This window comes from Nuphar pumila, chromosome 16 (genome assembly GCF_984573655.1).
Source record: "Nuphar pumila chromosome 16, dmNupPumi1.hap1.1, whole genome shotgun sequence".
NCBI classification, from domain to species: Eukaryota; Viridiplantae; Streptophyta; class Magnoliopsida; order Nymphaeales; family Nymphaeaceae; genus Nuphar; species Nuphar pumila.
Window position 1 is genome coordinate 24,155,597 of NC_143264.1, and position 21,398 is coordinate 24,176,994.

Consider the following 21,398-nt stretch of genomic DNA (forward strand, 5'->3'; position numbering starts at 1 on the left):
CATGCTTAAACAAGATAAATACATACTACTTAACTCAATTTATGTTGTACAAACTTATAAACACTGATATCTCATTTAAGTATGCATTTATAATATCAAAATCAATTAAAAAGCTAAAAAACCCTAAATCAATTTTTGAGAAATTGGAGTCTTAATTCTATTACAAAGCTGTCACTGGATATACATTAATCAAGTATGAATCCAGAGATCTAACAAATTAACATGCTAAATATAATCATATAACAAAAGTGCTTGCCTCTGGAATCAATCAAAATAATTAATTTTCAAGACAATACGAATTGAGTCATATCTTACACATATAATTCACATGAACCTTCATTCATATCTTCTTACATGTCAAACACATTAATTTTGATGCAATAGAGTTAATAAACACTGATAATATGTAATGCATTTTTTGAAATATATTGAAACCATAGATCCTTAACATGTTACTACTTAAACACAAGCATAAGTCTTTAGGAAAACACAGATCCCTATTGACAAATTTTTATAAAATTTGTTAGGAATAACATAGCTCATATAAAATCATGATATTTTTACCGTGATTACCTGTAGCTGTAAAAAATATAACCTAATAGACATATCTCAAAAATAATAAATATAGAAATAATAAAAAAGTTTTATAGAACCTTGTTCTGACAAAGTTTCGGTCTAAAATCTGTAAACTACAAGATTTTAATTAGATTAATGCATTTCTTGAAATTTATATAATTTTTTTTTTACCAAACTCTTTTTACACGGTCTGTTATTATGTATTAATATTCACCCAAAATGTTTATAAAATATTTAGAGTTATTTTTCTTGGTTTTTTATATCTTTTATCAGAGATGAGTCGAAATAGTCTACTAACCAGAGCTAGAAACTGGAGCTCTATTAAAATGAATGTTTCTTCCTCAATACGAATAAAAAACAGGTAAAACATGATTATAAATTCAAGATCAAGATGCATAGATAATTATAATAATTTTATTTAGATTTTTTGAACTTATATTCGAAGAGATATCAATTTATTTTTAAAACTTGTCTAGAATAACATATGAGTAATCATAGATTTAGATTTCTCAAAAAATATTTTTGTAAAAACTCTTTTTAAGATCATAAAACCTTTGGAATCTCATTATTTTAGATTTTATTAGATTCAATATGGATTAACTTATGAATAATACCATCAATAATCAAGATATGACTGAATCTAATATAAAACAATGAAGAAACCAAATATAATATAAAATGTAGTCAATGTCGAAAAACATTAATTTTTGACCTCCAATTAGACATGAACTTCGATTAATGATAAAATGCTCAAATCAACACCAATTTGGGCATGTAGATAGTCGATTTCAATGCCCTCAAAATGAAGAATGTCAAGGTTAAATTTGATTTAATAGGTGAGCCACGAATTGGCCAAAATTTCTATCAAAACAATAATGATGTTCGAAGCATCTAACTATGGTCTAATCCAATGAGATTAGATCTAAATCTAATATCCATAATCTAAAAATATATAAATAATTTACTTTTTTGTTTAGTCCACATATTTTACATTTTATAATTATTCTTGCAATGTTCTTAAGACTTAATTTCATAATAATTTGAAATCAAGAATTCACAATTATAGTCATAAATGCATCAATAATTCATCATTTAATTATTTTAATTATCAAGAAAAAATCTTGGGTTTTACAACTGTGCACAAGTATTAAATAGGGGTTACAAGGGTTATTGTGAGTTATTGGTTTTCTGAGTAGTTATTGTTAACTGAATAATATATTGTGTGGTTGGTGTAGGCAATTGTGATGACTTTTGAAAGGGTATGAGTATTTTATTGTAGCATTGAACAACCTATTTGGAGATCTATATTAGTCTATAAAAATAACTATAAGAAATCTGTAGCATTGATGTCTCATAAAATCGGATATGCGGAAGAGTCAATGATCCTCTAGTATAAGTGTTCTCCAAAATTAGGTCACCAACATATATGGATACATGTCTTGGATGATGATAATTTAGAATCATTGTTATATAGAATTGATGTTTACTTAGTTGCTAGCAAAGCTAGTAAAGGTAATCGAGAAACTATTGTTTGAGAAGTTAAACAAGAAGTTGTTGGTTTCAAAGTTACATAAAAAGTGATATATAAGAAGCAATCAAAAGCAATGTACAAGAAGTAGATGAATGAAATGATGAGAATCTTGTGGATAATATGCATCTATCTCAGACACATTTATGAATTAAGTTTAGTCCTTTGGAGAACATCTCACTGTCTTAAACAGTTAACAATGAAAAAATTACTGCAAAGGATGTGCAACCATGTAGGCAAACCAGTGTTGGTGATCTTCATCGTAGTATGTTGGATGATACCCAACCTTCCAATGCAGATGACAAATCTTGGTAAAGGTTATTGGACTTTCTAATTTATGCTTGAGTTGAAGGTGTTATTTTTATTGCTAATCTTGAAAGTTGAAAATAGAAGAATGTTGCATGCATGAAAGCAAAAAGAGTGATATATATGATACATTTTGATTTAGTTTGTACAATCGATCAATCTATTTAAGGCAGTAGCGATGACAACCACAACAATGATGATGACTATACCATGTCAGTTGAACAAGAATCAGAAATGATAAGAGAGGACCACAACAATGATGATATGGGTATGATGAGTTGCATAATAAAAAACTTAACGATTGTAAATAATTCCAGTGACTAACAATAGATTCAAATGATGGAGAAATTGCTTGCAGTAAAATGTTTAATGATCTTGAGTATTGTTATAATTTTTGAAAGATCATGTCACTACAAGAAAAATGTTAATTAGCGACGGACATTTGCGACGAAAATAATCCATCACAATTTTGCAACGGATTAGCGATAGAAAATTAGTCGTCCCTCAAATTAGAATTAGTTACAGAATTTGCGATGAAAAAATTCTGTCTTAAAATTCGTCGCTAATTAGTGATCGCTTAGCGATGAAATGCAATCTGGCTCAAACTCCGTCTCAACTTCACGACGAATGAGTTGCAAAATTTTTCTGTCGCCACTTCGTTCTAATTGGCGACAGATTTTGAGACAAAAATTTTTTGTCGCTAAGCCATCGCTAATTTCTCCCGTAAAACCCTAATGTGAACCCCTTTCTTTCACTTTCTGTTTCATCCCTCACATGTCGTCTGCCGCCTGTTGCCTACTGCCAATCGCCCGTCACCTCCTCCTTCTTCCCTCACTCCTCTCTCGTCGTCGTGTGCCATTGCTGCCCGCCGCCCGCCGCCCGCCGCCCGCCGTCTGTCGCCTCCTTCTTCCCTCACTCCTTCTCTCTCATCGCTGTGTGCCATCGCCGCTCGTCGCATTGTGCCATCGCCGCCCGTCGCCCTGTGCCATCGTTGCCCGTTGCCCATCTCCCATCACCTCCTCCTTCTTCCCTCACTCCTCTCTTGTTGTCGTGTGCCATCACCAGCTGCCCATCGCTCGACCACTGTCGTGTGCCGACCTCCTCCTCTTCCTCCCCCTTCACGAGTCCTCTCCTCACCTCCTTCCTTCCCCCATCCGCAGGCCGCTAAAGCGGCACCATCGCTGATCTCCGCTTCTTCCTCCCCCTCCCCAAGTCCCACCCAAGTCATCGCAAGTCGACCATTGTCGTCGCCATCGCCGACCTCTCATCCCATCTTTTCTTCCCCTATTTTCTTTTGTCCACTCTGCACCACCGCTGTCGTCGGGACGCACTTCGTCTCCCTGATGAGTGTCGACCTGGAGGCCTTCCGCTGTTGCAGTTCTCATCGGCCGGTACCGGATTCCCCATTGGCCCTTCTTTGTATTTTTTTCTTCTTTTTCTTTTCTGCCCTTGTTCATGCGAGAATAACGGTGAGCGATCATGTACCAGTCAAGCTCCATCCATCTCGTTGGGGCTCTAACCTGTATTCGCTAATCATGAAGGTATGTTCGGGTGACGAAAAGCTGGTCGTTGTGTGTGTGTGCAACTGTAGCGTTCTCTCCTTGTGAGAGGGATGGGTAGATTGTTTGGTATTGTATTGTTTTGTATATTTGTACTTTGCAGGTATGTAGCTGAGCTAATTGCGCCATGCTTAGTACTAAGCATCACATGCAGTTAAAAATGCAATGCGAAAAGAAATAAGAAAAAAATGCAAAGGCAAAAGCAATGCAAATCGGGTAAATACCCATGGTGAGTAAGTAATGCAAGCGTATCACATGTTATTTACTTGGATGCAACATTTTTTTGTTCACACACTCACTTAGTTATGGATATCTAGGACTGCTTTGCTGGAGTTCGGAGATCATGCTGAGCAAGATTTGGATGTATGAAAATAGAAGCGCACTTATTTTTGTAGTTCGGAGTCCATGCTAGTCATGGTAGTAGTTAGAGGGATATTGGAGTGTGTTTGTTGCAGGTATATGTTTGACATTATTGTAATATGAATGATTGAATGTATTGCAATGTTTGACGTGATTATATCTATGCTTGCATGAAGTTATTTTCGAATTAATTATGCCTTCCATGTGAAATTGTATTATGAAAACATGCTTAAATTGAATGTATCAAGTTTATGAATGTGATTTTACCTTTCTAAATATCTTTGTGATATATATATATATGTATATATATATATATATATATATATATATATATATATATATATATATATATATATATATATATATATATATGTGTGTGTGTGTGTGCATGTGTGTCGTGTATCCATGCTTGCATGAAGTTATTTTTGAATTAATTATGCCCTTTATGTGAAATTATATTATGAAAATATGCTTAAATTTAATATATCATGTTTATGAATGTGATTTCATCTTTCTAAATATCTTTGTGATATATATTTATATATATATATATATATATATATATATATCCAACAATGCATGATAAATTTGATATTTTTTTCATCGACACATTATTATGATTCTCTTTTAACTGGTGAAGATAATATCTGTAACATTATAGGATAAAATGGCTGCAAACCGTGAATGAATATACCGTATGGTAGTTGATAATGAGGTATCGCTTGAATATATGGATGGTGTTGACAATTTTATTGAATTTGCAACGGCAAGTGTCAGTATAGTGGATCCCATTGGTCAGATCAGGTGCCCCTGCATGATGTGTAAGAATAATCGATTTGTAGAACCTCATGGTGTTAGACATCACCTATACATGAAGGGTTTTGTGAGTGGTTATCAGAATTGGATGCTTCATGGTGAAGAATTTTGGAACAATTTTGACGTATAGGTGGATGTAGTGCACTATAATCTATATGTGGATTTGATATTTGATGCTGCAGGACCAGAACTGGGTTCTTCTATGGGTCCTAGTGATATACTAATTGGGGTAGATGAAGAAGCAACAAACGATGCAACTAGTAGATTTTATGACTTACTTAGAGATGTCGATGAGCCACTGTAGAATGGTTGCGAGAGTCACACTATCTTGTCTGCAGTTCTTCAACTACTGAATTTGAAGTCAGAGTATAATTTGAGTCAATAATGTTTTGACCGTCTATACTCTATTGTGAAAACTATATTGCCTAAAGATGAGAAATTCCCACAAAATTTCTATCGTGCAAATGTTATGGTCAACGCTCTATATATGGGGTATCAAAAGATAAATGCTTGTTCAAATCACTGCATGTTCTATTTCAAAGATCAAGAAAATAGCAGATCATGTGGGCATTCTCGGTTTAAGCCAAAGACAAGAGACAATGATAGTACAAGGTCAAAAGAAGTGTCATACAAGACACTCCGCTACTTTTTGCTCACCCCTAGATTGCAACAATTGTATATGTCTTTGAGGATAACTAAACACATGAGATGACATGCAAATAAAGTTTAACATGATGAAGATAAGATCACGCATCATGTTGACGCGGAAGCTTAGAAGCACTTTGATCGTACTCATCAGACCTTCGCAATAGAAGTGAGAAATGTTTGGCTTGATTTATGTATAGATGAATTTAATCTATTTGGGGTTAGATCAACCCCATACTCGTGTTGGCCAATATTTGTCACCCCATACAACCTTCCTCTCAGCTTGTGTATGAAGCATTAAAATCTTTTCTTGTCTCTACTGATTCTTGGTCCGACCTCTCCGATCCAAAATCTTGATGTATATTTAAGGCTATTGATTGATGAGTTGAAAATACTGTGGGATGATGATATTCTCATGTACGATGCCTAAAAAAAACAAAACTTCAATATGAAGGTTGCTATTCTATAGACAATTAGTGACTTTTCTACGTATGGTGTGTTATCTGGTTGGAGCACACATGAGAGGTTGGCATGTTCATACTGCATGGAGGATAAAAAATCTTCTAGATTGACGCATGGAAGGAAGTCATGCTGGTTTGATTATCACCGTGAATTTCTACTCAGCGACCATCTGTTCCGACGAAAAAGAAATGTGTCGCGAGAATGCACAATTAAAATAGAAGGTCCACCTATATGATTGTCTGGCATAGAGATTTTAAGACGATTGCGATACTTTCTATATAGACTAATAGATGCCCGTAGTCCGATGCCCTTCCTTGGATTTGAGAAGGATCACAATTGGACAAAGAAATCTATATTTTGGGAACTACCATATTGGCCGACCTTATTGATACGACATAATTTGGATATGATGCATGTAGAGAAAAATGTCTTTGATAATGTGTTCAATACGGTAATGAATGTCAAAGAGAAAACGAAGGATAATCCGAAGTTCTGTATGGATTTAAAAGTAATATGTAAAAGACCAGAATTGGAACTCCAATAGTACAACAACAAAGTACTGAAACCAAAGGCAAGGTACATGCTTGAACCAGATCAAGTAAAGCAGGTATGTCAGTGGTTGAGACAATTGGGATTTCTAGATGGATACATCTCTAACATTGCTTGGGCTGTGAAGATAGACGAGGGACAATTATATGGGTTGAAGAGCCATGATTGTCATGTCATTATGCAACAGTTGATTCTCCTAGTATTCTATGATATGTTAGACAAACCTATATGGGGGGTATTATCCGACTTGAATAGATTTTTTAGAACATTGTGTGTATCGAAAGTTGTAGTAACTGAGGTAAAGAATCTCGAGGATTCTGTAGTCACTAATATTTGTTGGCTAGAGAAAATATTTTTGCCAATATTTTTTTATGTTATGGAACATGTGATCATACATTTGCCATATGAACTTAGGATTAGTGGTCCTGTGCAATTTCGGTGGATGTACCTATTTGAAAGGTATATTTTTATTTATACTTTTCGCTCTAATGCTATTAGAATTTATTGTATTATGAGATGTATATTGTTGACAGATGCATGTTTGACCTAAAAACAAAAGTTTGGAATAAAGCAAGAGTGGAGGGTTCAATTTGTGAGGCGTACACTTTAGAAGAAATTTCAAATTTCTCATCTTTGTACTTTGAACCTCACATTCTAACATGTTTCACTTACCCACCTCGTAATGATGATGGAGAACAATTTACTGCGGCTGACAAACTATCGATATTTCAACCACTTAAGCATGCCTTTGGTAGTTGCCGATCAAGACTCTTAGAAGATCGAGAGCAAGATGCAACACAAATCTATATCCTTTTTAATTGCTCAACGATCGACCCCTACATCGAGTAAGTATACTTAATATGTAACACTAAGTTCTACACGTGCGTACATGGTTCGGTAATATAAATACTTGTTAAGTGCATACGATTTGATCGGGAGTTGCGAAGAGAACTTCCACATCTCACTGATTCAAAAGTATAGAAAGAACATGAAAATAAGTTTGGGGCATGATTGAAATAGTTGGTAAGGACAATGATGTGCATTTTTTTCATGTAAACAACAATATGTTACTTAATTGGTCGTGATTACAGTTATTTTTTATGCTTGTAGGTCCGCCATGGTGATGTTAATGATTAAGGAATATGTGATTTACAAAATGGTTCTACCAAAGTTGTGCAATGTTACAATGGGTACATCGTAAATGGTTATCGATTCCATACAAAAGAGTACAATGTAAACAAGTCAACGATGAATAGTGGCATGTGTATCAAGGGTAACAGTTATGGTGAAAACGAACTTGACTACTACAATGTTATTGGAGAAATAATAGAGTTGACTTACTTAGGCATAAATAACATGATAACTTTATTCAAGTGTCATTGGTTTGATCCCACAACAACAAGAGTCAACAAAGCCTCAGACATTATGGAGGTGAATCATAAATCAAGGTTTGGAATATATGAACCATTCATATTAGCCTCGCAAGCTCAACAAGTTTACTATACTTCATATCTGAATATAAGAAAGTCAGATAAAAATGAATGGTGGGCGGTTTGCAAGGTGAAGTCTAAACTATACCCCGAGTATGATTAGTTACAGGAAGACACTATTGCTGAAGAGAGTGATTACTATCAATCAGATGATATGTATGACTTCTCTTATGGTCACGATGTAGCACATGGTCTGTATGTCACATCTTCATTGTCCGATGACACATGTATAGAAGAATGTGATCCAAATGATATACCAAGTGGATGAGCGCCCAATGAAGACGACAACGGAGCCGTCAAAGAGGAGTAGGAGTAGGAGGAAGAAGAAGAATATGAAAATCAAACAAGTGATGAGGAAGCATACTCGATCTAGTGAAGTACATCTTGTAATACATACCACATAGTTTCACATATGCTGTTATTTTTGTAGTTCGGAGTCCATGCCAGTCATGGTTGTAGTTAGCGGGATATTGGAGTGTGTTTGTTGTAGGTACATGTTTGACGTGACTGTATCCATGTTTACATGGAGTTATTTTTAATTTGATTATGTATCCATGTTCATGGAATTGCATATCATGTTACATTCCATGCATACTTAGCATGCACATGCATAGTTATAAAACTAATTCATGTAGGACCTTTAAATCTTTACATTTCATGCATATGTCATGTACATTTTATGCAAAAAAAGTAGCTGGTGGGATAGATGATCCACTGCAGTGGAAGGGCCATGACCCTTCTACTATCAGGATAGATTATTGGGATGCAATGTGCGACAAGTGGACGAGCCATGAATTTCAAAACCACTCAGCAAAGGCTGCACAAAACTGAGCGAAGATGCCCGATGTCTATCTACACACAGGTGATTCTAGGACTTTTGGGAGCCACCAGAAGAAAATGATAACTCATTAATATATATATATTGTCAAATTGATAAGTATTTGAGCATACTTTCTAATTGATTTTTTTATCATTTAACCTTGCAAGAAGCCAAAAAAGGAGGCATTGTGCCTTACAAGGATGTGGTTGTTGAAACACATAAATGTAAGAGCACAGGAGAGTTTGTATCAGCAAAGACGAGAGCGACAATGGTATGTATTTATTGTATTAATAAATATTGTAATATACAAGTTACCATGATTTATATTATCATAAACATTATAATTCTTAATTATTAATTCCTACTATAATCATTACTTTGTAGGAGTCATACGAGTAACAAATGGTAGAGCGATATGACAATGACTCCACTCAGCATCCGTCTTTTGATCCTGCAACATGGGTGACTGCAACCGGCGAACCCAAAAAGGATCGTGTGTTCGGGTTTGGGAGTAACATTAACAACACATCAGTCGTTGCTTCATGCAGTCAGGGCTCTTAGAGTTCTCCCGCCAGCATCAACTCCCACCGTCCGATTGACCCTACTGTTTCTTGGGATGGTGTCTGCCAGCTTCTTCAGGACACAATGTGTGACTTTTTATATGAAGTCATTCCCAACCTTGTCCATTAATGAGTTGTGCAACTTTTTTCGGGACAGAGAAACTTCGCCTGCATTCAACATGAGCTCTAGTGTCTGTCAGGTATGTTTGAATCACTATGAATTTTTATTGTTAGCATTAGAACACATGTATGCATGATTGAATCACTATAAAATTTTTGACAACCTTATAACACATATATGCATGATTGAATCACTATGCAATATTTTTGGACAACCTTAGAACACATATAGGCATGATTTCATCACTATAAAAGTTTTTTGACTGCCTTATAACACATATATGCATGATTGAATTACTATGAAAGTTTTTTGACAACCTTAGAACACATATAAGCATGATTTCATCACTATGAAAGTTTTTTGACTGTCTTACAACACATATATGCATGATTGAATTACTATAAAAGTTTTTTGACAACCTTAGAACACATATAAGAATGATTTCATCACTATGAAAGTTTTTTTATTGCCTTATAACACATATATGCATGATTGAATTACTATGAAAGTTTTTTAACTGCCTTAGAACACATATAAGCATGATTTCATCACTATGAAAGTTTTTTGACTGCCTTACAACATATATATGCATGATTGAATTACTATAAAAGTTTTTTGACAACCTTAGAACACATATAAGAATGATTTCATCACTATGAAAGTTTTTTGACAACCTTATAACAAATATAAGCATGATTTCATCACTATGAAAGTTTTTTGACTGCCTTAGAACACATATAAGCATAATTTCATCACTATGAAAGTTTTTTGACTGCCTTATAACACATATATGCATGATTGAATTACTATAAAAGCTTTTTGACAACCTTAGAACACATATAAGAATGATTTCATCACTATGAAAGTTTTTTGACAACCTTAAAACACATATAAGCATGATTTCATCACTATGAAAGTTTTTTGACTGCCTTAGAACACATATAAGCATGATTTCATCACTATGAAAGTTTTTTTACTATCTTATAACACATATAAGCATGATTTCATCAATACAAAAGTTTTTTGACTGCCTTATAACACATATATGCATGATTGAATTACTATAAAAGTTTTTTGACAACCTTAGAACACATATAAGAATGCTTTCATCACTATGAAAGTTTTTTTACTGCCTTAGAACACATATAAACATGATTTCATCACTATGAAAGTTTTTTGACTACCTTATAACACATATAAGCATGATTTCATCACTATGAAAGTTTTTTACTACTTTATAACACATATAGGCATGATTGGATTACTATAAAAGTTTTTTGACAACCTTAGAACGCATATAAGAATGATTTCATCACAATAAAAGTTTTTTGACTGTCTTAGAATACATATAAGCATGATTTCATCATTATGAAAGTTTTTTGACTGCCTTATAACACATATAAGCATGATTTCATCACTATAAAAGTTTTTTGACTGTCTTATAACACATATATGCATGATTGAATTACTATAAAAGTTTTTTGACAACCTTAGAACACATATAAGAATGATTTTATCACTATGAAAGTTTTTTTACTGCCTTATAACACATATATGCGTGATTGAATCACTATGAATTTTTTTTTACTGTCTTAGAATACATATATGCATGATTGTGATACATAACACATTTGTTTGACAGCCTTATAAACCATATATGCATGCTTGAATCACTATGACATTTTTTTGACAACCTTAGAACACATATCTGCTTGATTGAATCACTATGAATTTTTTTGTTAGCGTTAGAACACATATCTGAATTATGTTCATGTTCTTCACTTTATTGATAGTTTATGTGTCATTCAGCTATGTTACTTTGATTTTCTTAGATTAGGTGCATTGCATATAATTTATTTCATTATATTTTGTTTATCAATACTAACATTTTGGTTCTCTTGTAGGATGCTGGAGATAATCAACGTAGATGAGCAAATGCAGGCATGGATGAAGGGGCAGATCGAGACAATGAAGAGGATGATGCTCCAAATCTTGACGATGATTAGATTCATGTGTTGAATTTGTTGCAAGTACTTGTTGTTTCAAATAAAACTTTTTGTATGTGTTCACTTGTAACTAATTAGTACCTGACGAGGATTATAGTAGGTTGTTAAATTTGTTTCACTTATAGCTTGTGCTAAATTTGTTTCCCCTGCTTTGTATATGTCCTTTTCATGTATACTTTTTTTTTTATACAGAGGTTATATAAATTGTATAACGAGAAATTTTGTCTCGGTATTTCTATTTTAAGTATTTTTTTTTTAAATTTTGTGACAGATATTTTTCATCGCTATTATCCGTCACAAATATAGTGACAGATATCCATCTGTCTCAAAAACTGAATCAATCGATGTTTTGCGACAGAATATAATCCATCGCTACGTTGTTGTTAATTGGGTGATGAAATTTAGCGACAAAAACATATCCATCATGAAATTTTAGCGATGGCTTATCGACGAATATGTATCTGTCACAAAACCAAATCAATCATTATTTAGCGACTTATCATGACATTCACTAATCTGTCATGAATTAGCGACGAAAGTAGTGATAGATCAATTTCATCGCTAATTAGCGACCAGGAAATTACGATGGACACTATCCATCGCTAAGCTATCGCCAATCCATCGCTAAATGGATTAGCGACATATTATCGATGGATAGCATCCGTCACTAATCCACATATTTCTTGTAGTGTGTGATCAAGAATAACTATAAAACAAAATTTGTGAAGAGCATCAGTAACATAGTTGTTGTCATATGCACAAGAAAGAACTCATAGTCTATGGTTAATTGCTCTTGAAAGATCTACTGTACAAAGCTATGCAAAAAATCATTTTTTCTAGTGAAGAGGTATAAAAAGGAGCATATATGTGGTGGAGCAGCGAGCAACCTCATAGTAAAAAGGTGTTTTTCAAGTGGATTTCACGGGTTATTCATGAACTTTTGCATGATAACCCAAAGATGAGTCTAAAAGAAATCATGAATGACATAAGTTACAAGAAAAATGTTGAGGTTAGTTACAAACAAACATGACATATACGAGAATTGATCAGGGAAGCGATATATGGTTCATTTGAAGAGTCCTTAAGGATGCTTTTAGCCTATTGCGATCATTTAATGACGGCTAACCGATGATCACTAGGCCTCATCAAGATCAATATCAGTACATGTTCTTATCCTTTCATTAATATATCAATGGATTTTTGAAAGAATGTCCTTCAATTCTTATGGTAGATGACACATTCCTAAAGTAAAAAAATACATGGGTATATTATTGTTGGCCCATGGTATTCATCCTAGAGGTGAGATGTTTTATATAGCATTTGCAGTTGTAGATAAGAAGTCACGAGCATAATTTTTAAGGCTTTTGAAACCAAAATTCTAACACTTTATTGATGATAAATACAAAGATAAAGTACAATTGACAATTGTTTTAGATAGACATAAGAGGCTTCAATGCCTATATCTTATGTTGAATTTTGCATGAAACACCTGACAAAGAAGTTTTTTATGAAATTTGGTTCACCACTCAGTGCACTCTGATAGAGCGCAACCCAAGCAATCACGAGACAACGATGCAATTATTTTATAAAAAAGATCCGAGAACAAGATGAAGCCTCATACCTATATGTGACTGAGAAAGTAGTTGAAAAACATTGGGCTAACAATCACTTTCTAGCAAGAATGTATGAGTTCTTAACCTTTAATATAACAAAGAACTTTAATTTGTGAATTCTTTCCATACGTGATAAGCCCCTGGTGCCTCTTATTACGAGGCTTCATCTTATGCTGATGAAACTTTATGAGAAAAAAAGATAAAACAAAAAATGTCAGGAGTTGTTGTGCTTGAGGTAAAAGAGAAGCTATTGACTACTACGTGTGCAAGTAGTGTATTTCCTCTGATGTCAGTACGAAGGCATCAACAAGCGAAAAGTCCATGAATTTTGCAAACTTTTTATGCATTCTGTATCGAAAGTAGACTTTTGCAATAACCAATGCAAAACTCTTGACTAAATTTGCACTCTAATCACTTATATATATACATGTAAACTCGCACGCTAAAATGGAACTTCACATGTGAGAGTCTGTAAATTCCGCAAAAGATGAATTATGCAACCATCAACACGAAATTCTTGACGAAATTCACAGGTAAGAGATTTTTGCAGGAAGTGTCATGATTTTTGTACTATTTATGCAAAATACATGATTTTTACGAAAATATTGTGTGAATTCTGTTTTTAGTGAGATTTAGCGAGATCGAGAGAGCGTTAGGACATATCGCGTGAGAATTGAGGAGTTCTTCAAGTGCTAAAGGTAAAAAGGTCTTAAAAAAGTTAAGAACTTGCAAAAATGGTCATTAGATGAATTTTAGCAAATTATTTGGATTTTTGAGAAATACGTCAAATTTGTCATACAATATAGTCATTTTTCATATGATTTTAGTATCTTAGAATAAGAAAATATTGACTACAATATGTAGTACGGTACCCTCTAGCTGAATTTCATAGTAGCGAGCTTTATTTGGCCAATGTGTTCAACATGGCTCATTTACTAGGATATGATTTTCTTAATATTGAAAAATTGAGGCATTATACATCGTTGAATTTTGTAGCCCTTAAACAATATGCTTTTATAATATGATCAGATAATGTAAAACATGTTTTTAACAAAGCAAACCACATAGATCATGTCCATAGGGCTTTTAACGAAAGAAACCAAGAAAATGCCAAGGAATGGGTTGTTTCTGCTAAGGGGTACGGTGAACTCGAGGGTAGCCAATATTTTCCCACTCTAAATCAAGTAAGATATGCTTCTGATTATGCGTGAATGTTTTATACACCCACTCAGATGAGTGCAAAATATCCAAAAGAAATTTAATTTACGTTTGGATATGGTGAAAGAAATTTCCTGATTGAGAATTCTCGCTAGGCCTTCCATTTGCTTCATTCGGGTTTTGTTAAATGAGAATTCAGCCTTTGTTACCATCGACGGAGATGGCAACTTGAATCCTTGAAACAAGTGGTGCCCGTGCTTAGGGTTGTCAACGAGTTGGGTCAGGGCCGACCCAGACCTGCCCATATAATTAATGATCAGGTTCGGGTTTGGCCGGGTCACAAAAATGGATTCCCAATTCGGACTCAGATAATTTCAGAATTTATTTATACTGAAAATGCATATAAAAATACTCGGGTCGGATCGGATAGCCGATAAAAATCATAACCCAAACCCGGCCCGCATATTGTTGAGGTCAGGTTTGGGTCGACTCAAATATTATTCGGGTTGACACTTTTCATGCCCATACCCGGGGTTCGGATGGGGACAGGTACCTGGTACAAACCTGACCCATTGACAGCCCTACCCGTGCATTTTTCGCTTTTCTCACATTGCACGTGAACTCAGAATTCACACCTTAGTGCACATTTGCTTTGGAATCATGTGGGATGAGTTGAGAAAGTTTAAGCTGGGATTATCGGTCACTGTGACCAACATTAACATGTTTTATGAGAGGAGCATTCTCAAGTGAGAGTCACAATCACAACTTCTTGTGTTTTCTCATGTTCCTATAAACTTGAGAAAGTGCTGCCAATTATAATGTACAATCATAAACAATGAAAGCATCCAAACTTCCATATGATATTGCAATTACTTTGGGCACAGGTGGAAAAAGCAATCACGAGTGAGAATCCAAAAGCAGTGAACGTTAGTTAGCCTGTGACCAACTTTTAACTGATTCAAGAAATAAGCCTTATCAAATGAGAATCTCAATCACAGCTTGTACTTTCTCATGTTCCACTAAACTCGAGAAAGTGATGTGATTTGTAATTACAGAAAATCGATCACAACTGAGAATCCAAAAGCTGTGATTGTTGGTCACACCGTTTTCCTGTGACCAACTTTTACCGGATTCAAGAAAGGAGCTTTCTCAAGTGAAAATGACAATCACAGTCTGTGATTGTGATTTGTAATTACAGAAAATAAAAAAAGCAATCACAACTGAGAATCCAAAAGCTGTGATTGTTGGTTACACCGTTAGCCTGTGACCAACTTTTACAGGATTCAAGAAATGAGCTTTCTCAAGTGAGAATCACAATCATGTTACACTGAACTTGAGAAAGTGCTGTGATTGTGATTTGTAATTACAGAAAATCCAAGAACCATAGGGCATTGCAATCTTGTAATGAACTCAGATTTCGAACATCATGAACATAAACATGTTTTTTTGAAGTTTAAGGGTAAAATGGGACATTCAGTTACAAATTAGGTAGGAAAAGAAGGGGAGTCACATCTGACAGTTCAATTGCAAAAGGAGGACCAGTATTAGTCTTTTTTCGTATTTTTGAGGAAGTACAACCAGTATTCTGAAAATCCACGACAAAATATGGCTTAGAATAGAAATTATTCTATTTCATTACAGGAATATGGAAAGTCAGAGACCTGTTTGTTCCAAGCTTGACTAGGAAGCACAGAGGAACCAAAAAGATCTCGATCTTGCAAGAGCTGCAGTTGAGGGGAAGGAAATTGGAGCACCAGAGATCGTGATTTTCTCCTCTCGTCAATGGCGGATCCGTGCTCTCCCTGTAAGTCTCTGCAGAAACGTTGATCTTTAATTACCATTTTACCCCTGCTGTCTCTGAGAATGACAAGCTGATCGACCTCTTCTTCGGCGTCATTACTCTTGGGATTTGATTATTGGGAGATCTCTTCATCTTGATCGAGTGAGATGATCTTTTCTAGATTTGGCTTTTTGTTGGATCTGTAATGGAAAATTGTCACATCGATTTCATGATGAATTCTTACTAAAATTTAAATTTTTTGGGGGTGTGTTTCTTTTTCAGGTTCGAATTTCATATATATGTATATATTTTGTTTTCCTTCCTGAGGAGTGAATTGGGGATTAGGGTTTTCGTGGTTTTGATTTTATGTCGTTTTTTGTGGAAAAGATCAGCACAAGTTGATTTTTGCTCAAAATTGAGTCGACCTCCATCTGGATTTTTTTTTGGAAATTTGATAAAATTTCAGTTTTAGTTTGTTCTTCCTAAAATTGCAAATTTTGGTGGCGAAAAAAAAGCAAACCTCCAACGTGGGTTTGTCTCCAAGTCACTAATTTTTGGCATAATTCTTGCTAGATTTGGTCATTAGGTTCTCTGTTGTAATTCGTAGAGGAATTTTCTTTGGTTAGTTTTCAGAAATTGTGATCTTGAATTTTCTCTGTCTTTTTGGTTCCTTGAAAAAGGCCGTCTTTTTTTTTTTGTGAATTTGATCAGATGGGTTTTAGCTTTTCGAGGGAATAGTCAATAACTGAGATCAATTTTTAGGGATTTAAGATGCAAATGGAGTGTAACAGGGATGAGGCTGCTAGGGCCAGGAGAATTGCTGACCGAAAGTTTTCTGAGAATGATTTGGTGGGTGCTAAAGAGTATGCCATCAAGGCCCACAAATTAAATCCTGAGTTGGAGGGAATCTCTCAGTTGCTGACAATATTGGATGTCCATATTGCTGCTGGAATTGAGATCAATGGGGTCAGAGATTTTTATGCAATTCTTCAGTTGGACCCTTGGGCTGATAAAGGAACTCTCAAGAAGCAGTACAGGAGATTGGCTGTTGTGCTTCACCCCGACAAGAATCGGTCTTTCGGTGCTGATGGGGCGTTTAAGTATGTCTCGGAAGCATGGAGTGTTCTATCTGATAGAACAAAGAGATCACTATATGACCAAAAGAGAAACCAACAGCCATCTGTACCGTCCGGGAAGAAGGCCTCAAAACGCAGTAGCAAGCCATCAGCTTCATTTGGCACATGTCCTCATGTTTCTGTGAATGTTGTTACTGATTTTGTAGAGGGATCGGCCGGTATTGGATCTCGCACTTTGAATTCTCAGGTAGCTTATACAGACCCGCCTCAGCCGTCTTCTCATCACCAACTGAAATCACTTACATTTTGGACAGAGTGCAGTTCTTGCAAAATGCAGTATGAATACCTTAGGATCTATCTTAACTATCGTCTTATTTGTCGAAACTGCAGGAGATCCTTTATGGCTGTAGAGATTACCACGATTCCTCTAAATGGTTCCGGCTCATCTGTTAATTGGTCATTTCCATGTAAGAGTAGTCAAGGTAATCATAAACAGCTTGAGAAGTTGAACTCAACTGCCAAGGATAAAAAAGCTGTAAGCAATTCTCTTAAGAGAAATACTGGCAAGAATTGCACTGTGGTTGAGCTTGATAATACATTTTCAGGCCTTAGCAAGAGTACTCCGGGCGAAGTGGTCCAAAACACTGAAAGGTCAGTAAAGAGAAGGAGAACTGAGAAAGGTTTGTATGCTTATGAAGAATCTATGTCCTCTGCTGTTGGAAATGGTTTGATACAAACAGGGAAGGTAACAGGACAGAACACAAATAAGGCTGTCAACTCAGCTCAAATTGTGTCTGCAAACCCCAGCTATGAGAGCCATGGATCAGGTACACTGCGGGAAAATAGTTTGTCCAATGGAAAACATTCAAACCCAAATGTGGCTGTGAGATGTCTGATTAAAAGATGTGGCACTGCACCTGCTTTTGATACCCGCAAGTTGTTAATTGATAAGGCAAGGATGGAGATCCGAAAGCGATTAGAAGAGATGAAATCTGCATCAGCTGAAGTAAAGGCAAAGCCAACAGACAACCTGCAATTCAAAGTTGTTGAATTCACAGGTTTTCAGAAAGATAAACTGCCAAAAACTGATGATTCAGTGGTAGCTGCCGACCATGAGGCAGATTTGTTAAAGGTTCCTGATCCAGATTTTCACGATTTTGATAAGGATCGGTCAGAGAATTGCTTTCAACCAAATCAGATATGGGCTTTGTATGATAGTGATGATGGGATGCCACGTATTTATGTCATGATTCATAAGGTCATTTCTGTGAGCCCATTCAAAGTAGAAATTGGTTATTTGAATGCCAGGATCAATGATGAGATTGCCCCAGTTATGTGGATGGATCATGGATTTACTAAAGCATGTGGTAATTTTAGGGTAGTACGTAAATCGGAGATGATCAATAAAGTAAATGTATTCTCTCATACTGTTCATGAAGAAATCGACAAAAGAAAACCAGTTCGAATATTTCCCAAGAAGGGTGATACTTGGGCTATTTACAAAAACTGGTCCCCTGATTGGAGCTCCTCTACACCTGTTGAGATACGACAGAAATATGAGATGGTAGAGGTTCTTGAAGATTACACAGAGAAGGAAGGAGCTTGTGTGGTTCCTCTCGCTAAAGTTGTTGGTTTCAGAACTGTGTATGAAAGAAATATGGATCCAATGACTGTTCGATGGATACCAAGGAACGAGATGTTTCGGTTTTCACACCAGGTTCCATCTTGGAACCTCACTGCAGAAGAAGATAAAAACTTGCCAAATGGTTGTCGTGATCTAGACACTGCTGCCACTCCCCTGGAATTGCTTCATGCCATAGCAGGAGCTGAAGAGGAAACAACTCATTCATAAAAGCCTATGAGTGCGTGATACCTCTGTTGGGCCTTCAAGTTTGCCGTTGATCACACAGATAAAGAGACAGGAATGTACCATATATTTTCTCATGCACATGATGCGATTCGAAAATAATGAACCTCAGGAAGTTCCTGGGGAATAGGTCTCTTACATAACTGTATTTCATGCTTCCTGACCAAATTCAAAAGTCTTGAAATGGATAACTTTTACCATTAGCTAGCTGGAATTGTTGTTTTTCATGATTCATTCAAATATTTAAACTGAAACCATGTTTCTTTTGTTGTACAAATCACAGAGCACAATATGCTGTATTGGGGTTAGAAACTGATACAAGAAGATGTTCATGTGTTCTTCTGTCAATATAGGTCATGCAATTCGTGACACTGAAAATCTGCAATCTGTTATGTTCTTTTTGTGGGGTTATCAAAAAATAATTGTGAACGTTTCTTCGTACATAAATGATTTATATGTTCTTCACAGCCATTGCAACAAATTTTTTTTAAGCAATGCAACACTTGCATCAGATGCAGTTAGTGCAGTGCATTGCATCTATGAGGTGGTGGGCAGGTTTAGGGTTTGGGACATCTCCTGCACAGGTGCTATGCCAGCTACTCCATCTTGTAATCTTGCTCCACAGGGGGTGCTCTGTGTGTGTGTGCGTGCGTGCTTATGAAAAGGCTAGAAAACCCCACTGGTAATGCAGACTATTTTTCTCATATCAGTTCTTCAGAAGTCTGCGTTATTCTAGGCTAATCTATCTACCATTAATCCAAGCACTTTGGGTAGATCTGTTATTAAAATAGTGATCACATATCATACATTCAGATACCAACAGGGGCTCAACTTGTCTGGCAGCAGTTAGTGCACGTCACCTTGTGTTGGGACGTTGCAAGTTCGAACCCCAAATGGTATGGTTGTATAACTGGTAGGGGTTTGCCTAACCCCAGCTTTCTCTGTCAAAAAAAAATGTCATGCATTCAGATGAATTCTTGAATATTTCATCATCTGCTTTTGCTGTATGCAGATTTTTATACTTGTTAACTTCCTAGTATTAGAAGCTTAAAATGGAAGATGGATAGTAGAGTTGAGATGACTCGACGTAGTGGTGCATCAGAAGTTGTATGCCAAGGCTTTTGCAAGTATGAATGGGATGAATTCCCCTTTGGCCCAAATTCTGCAGTTATTTTTCAGTAAGATGTTTTCTTTTGTCACTTATTATTTTTGGAAGATGTCCAATTGATTAGTGATTTAGAACATGATTTGTATCTGTTTGCTATTTGTTTGAAGAGGATAGCTATACTTTTCATATATATTTTCCATCATCACCTCCCCCTTAAAGTTTTTCTGATTAGCTAGTGTGTAGAGCAATGGTTTAGCGATCGATGATAGCTTGGAGGTCAATGCTATCATTGTACAATACTATAATCTGAGAGACCTGATTCATGGTGTAAACAAGATCAAACATGGCAAGAGTTGAAAATAGGGAGCAAAAATTAAGTTTCCGTACCCTTTAAGGTTGTGGTGGGATCACCAGGATGCTCATCTCCAAGCTGACTATTTAAGGCAGCTGTTATTTGAATTGGTGTGATGATGGCTATTCTTGTTTTCTTGATTGCTTATCTTTGTTTAGAGAGAGAGAGAGAGAGAGAGACGAAAATAAGCATCAACATTAAAGATAAAGGGTCAACAAAGTTAAGCCCAAGAACACAAAAGAACAAACCCGAAAGCCAAAGAAACAAAACCAAAAACAGAGATGCAGAGCAAAAAGGACTGGCTGATCAACCCGGTTCAGGAGGAAACCGAGGCGTCAGAAAGTGCTGAAGGTCAGAGATCGAGAAACGTAAAATACAGTGCACATCTGATAAGATGCAGTGCGTCATCTTGCCTAAAGTAACTGGGCATTCCCAGAAGATTGTGTTGTTACGAGACATCCAAACCGCCTACCATGAGGAAAGAAGTCACATTCTCCAAATGAGACTCCATCTTTTGCACTTTTGAACATATTGCGGACCCCACAATAGGTCCAAAGCAAAAGACTCCTGATGCACGATGACTTCAGGCTTGTTCCAGGTATGCTTGAAAATATCCCTAAAGGTGGGGCAGTCCCAAAAAAGATGA

The 21,398-nt window shown here is 35.7% G+C and overlaps 1 protein-coding gene across 1 annotated transcript; it reads left to right on the top strand.

Moving 5' to 3' along the window:
- Positions 1-16,255: 16,255 nt before the first annotated feature.
- Positions 16,256-19,732, top strand: LOC149813101 (uncharacterized). The gene is made up of 2 exons (XM_089991645.1): positions 16,256-16,373; positions 17,112-19,732. The coding sequence occupies exon 2, from the start codon at positions 17,121-17,123 to the stop codon at positions 19,275-19,277; it is 2,157 nt and encodes a 718-aa protein (XP_089847771.1). The 5' UTR covers positions 16,256-16,373; positions 17,112-17,120; the 3' UTR covers positions 19,278-19,732.
- Positions 19,733-21,398: the final 1,666 nt, after the last annotated feature.

What these genes read in the sequence shown, in the direction of transcription:
- LOC149813101 (XM_089991645.1), top strand. Translation starts at nt 17,121, where the DNA reads ATGCAAATGGAGTGTAACAGGGATGAGGCTGCTAGGGCCAGGAGAATT.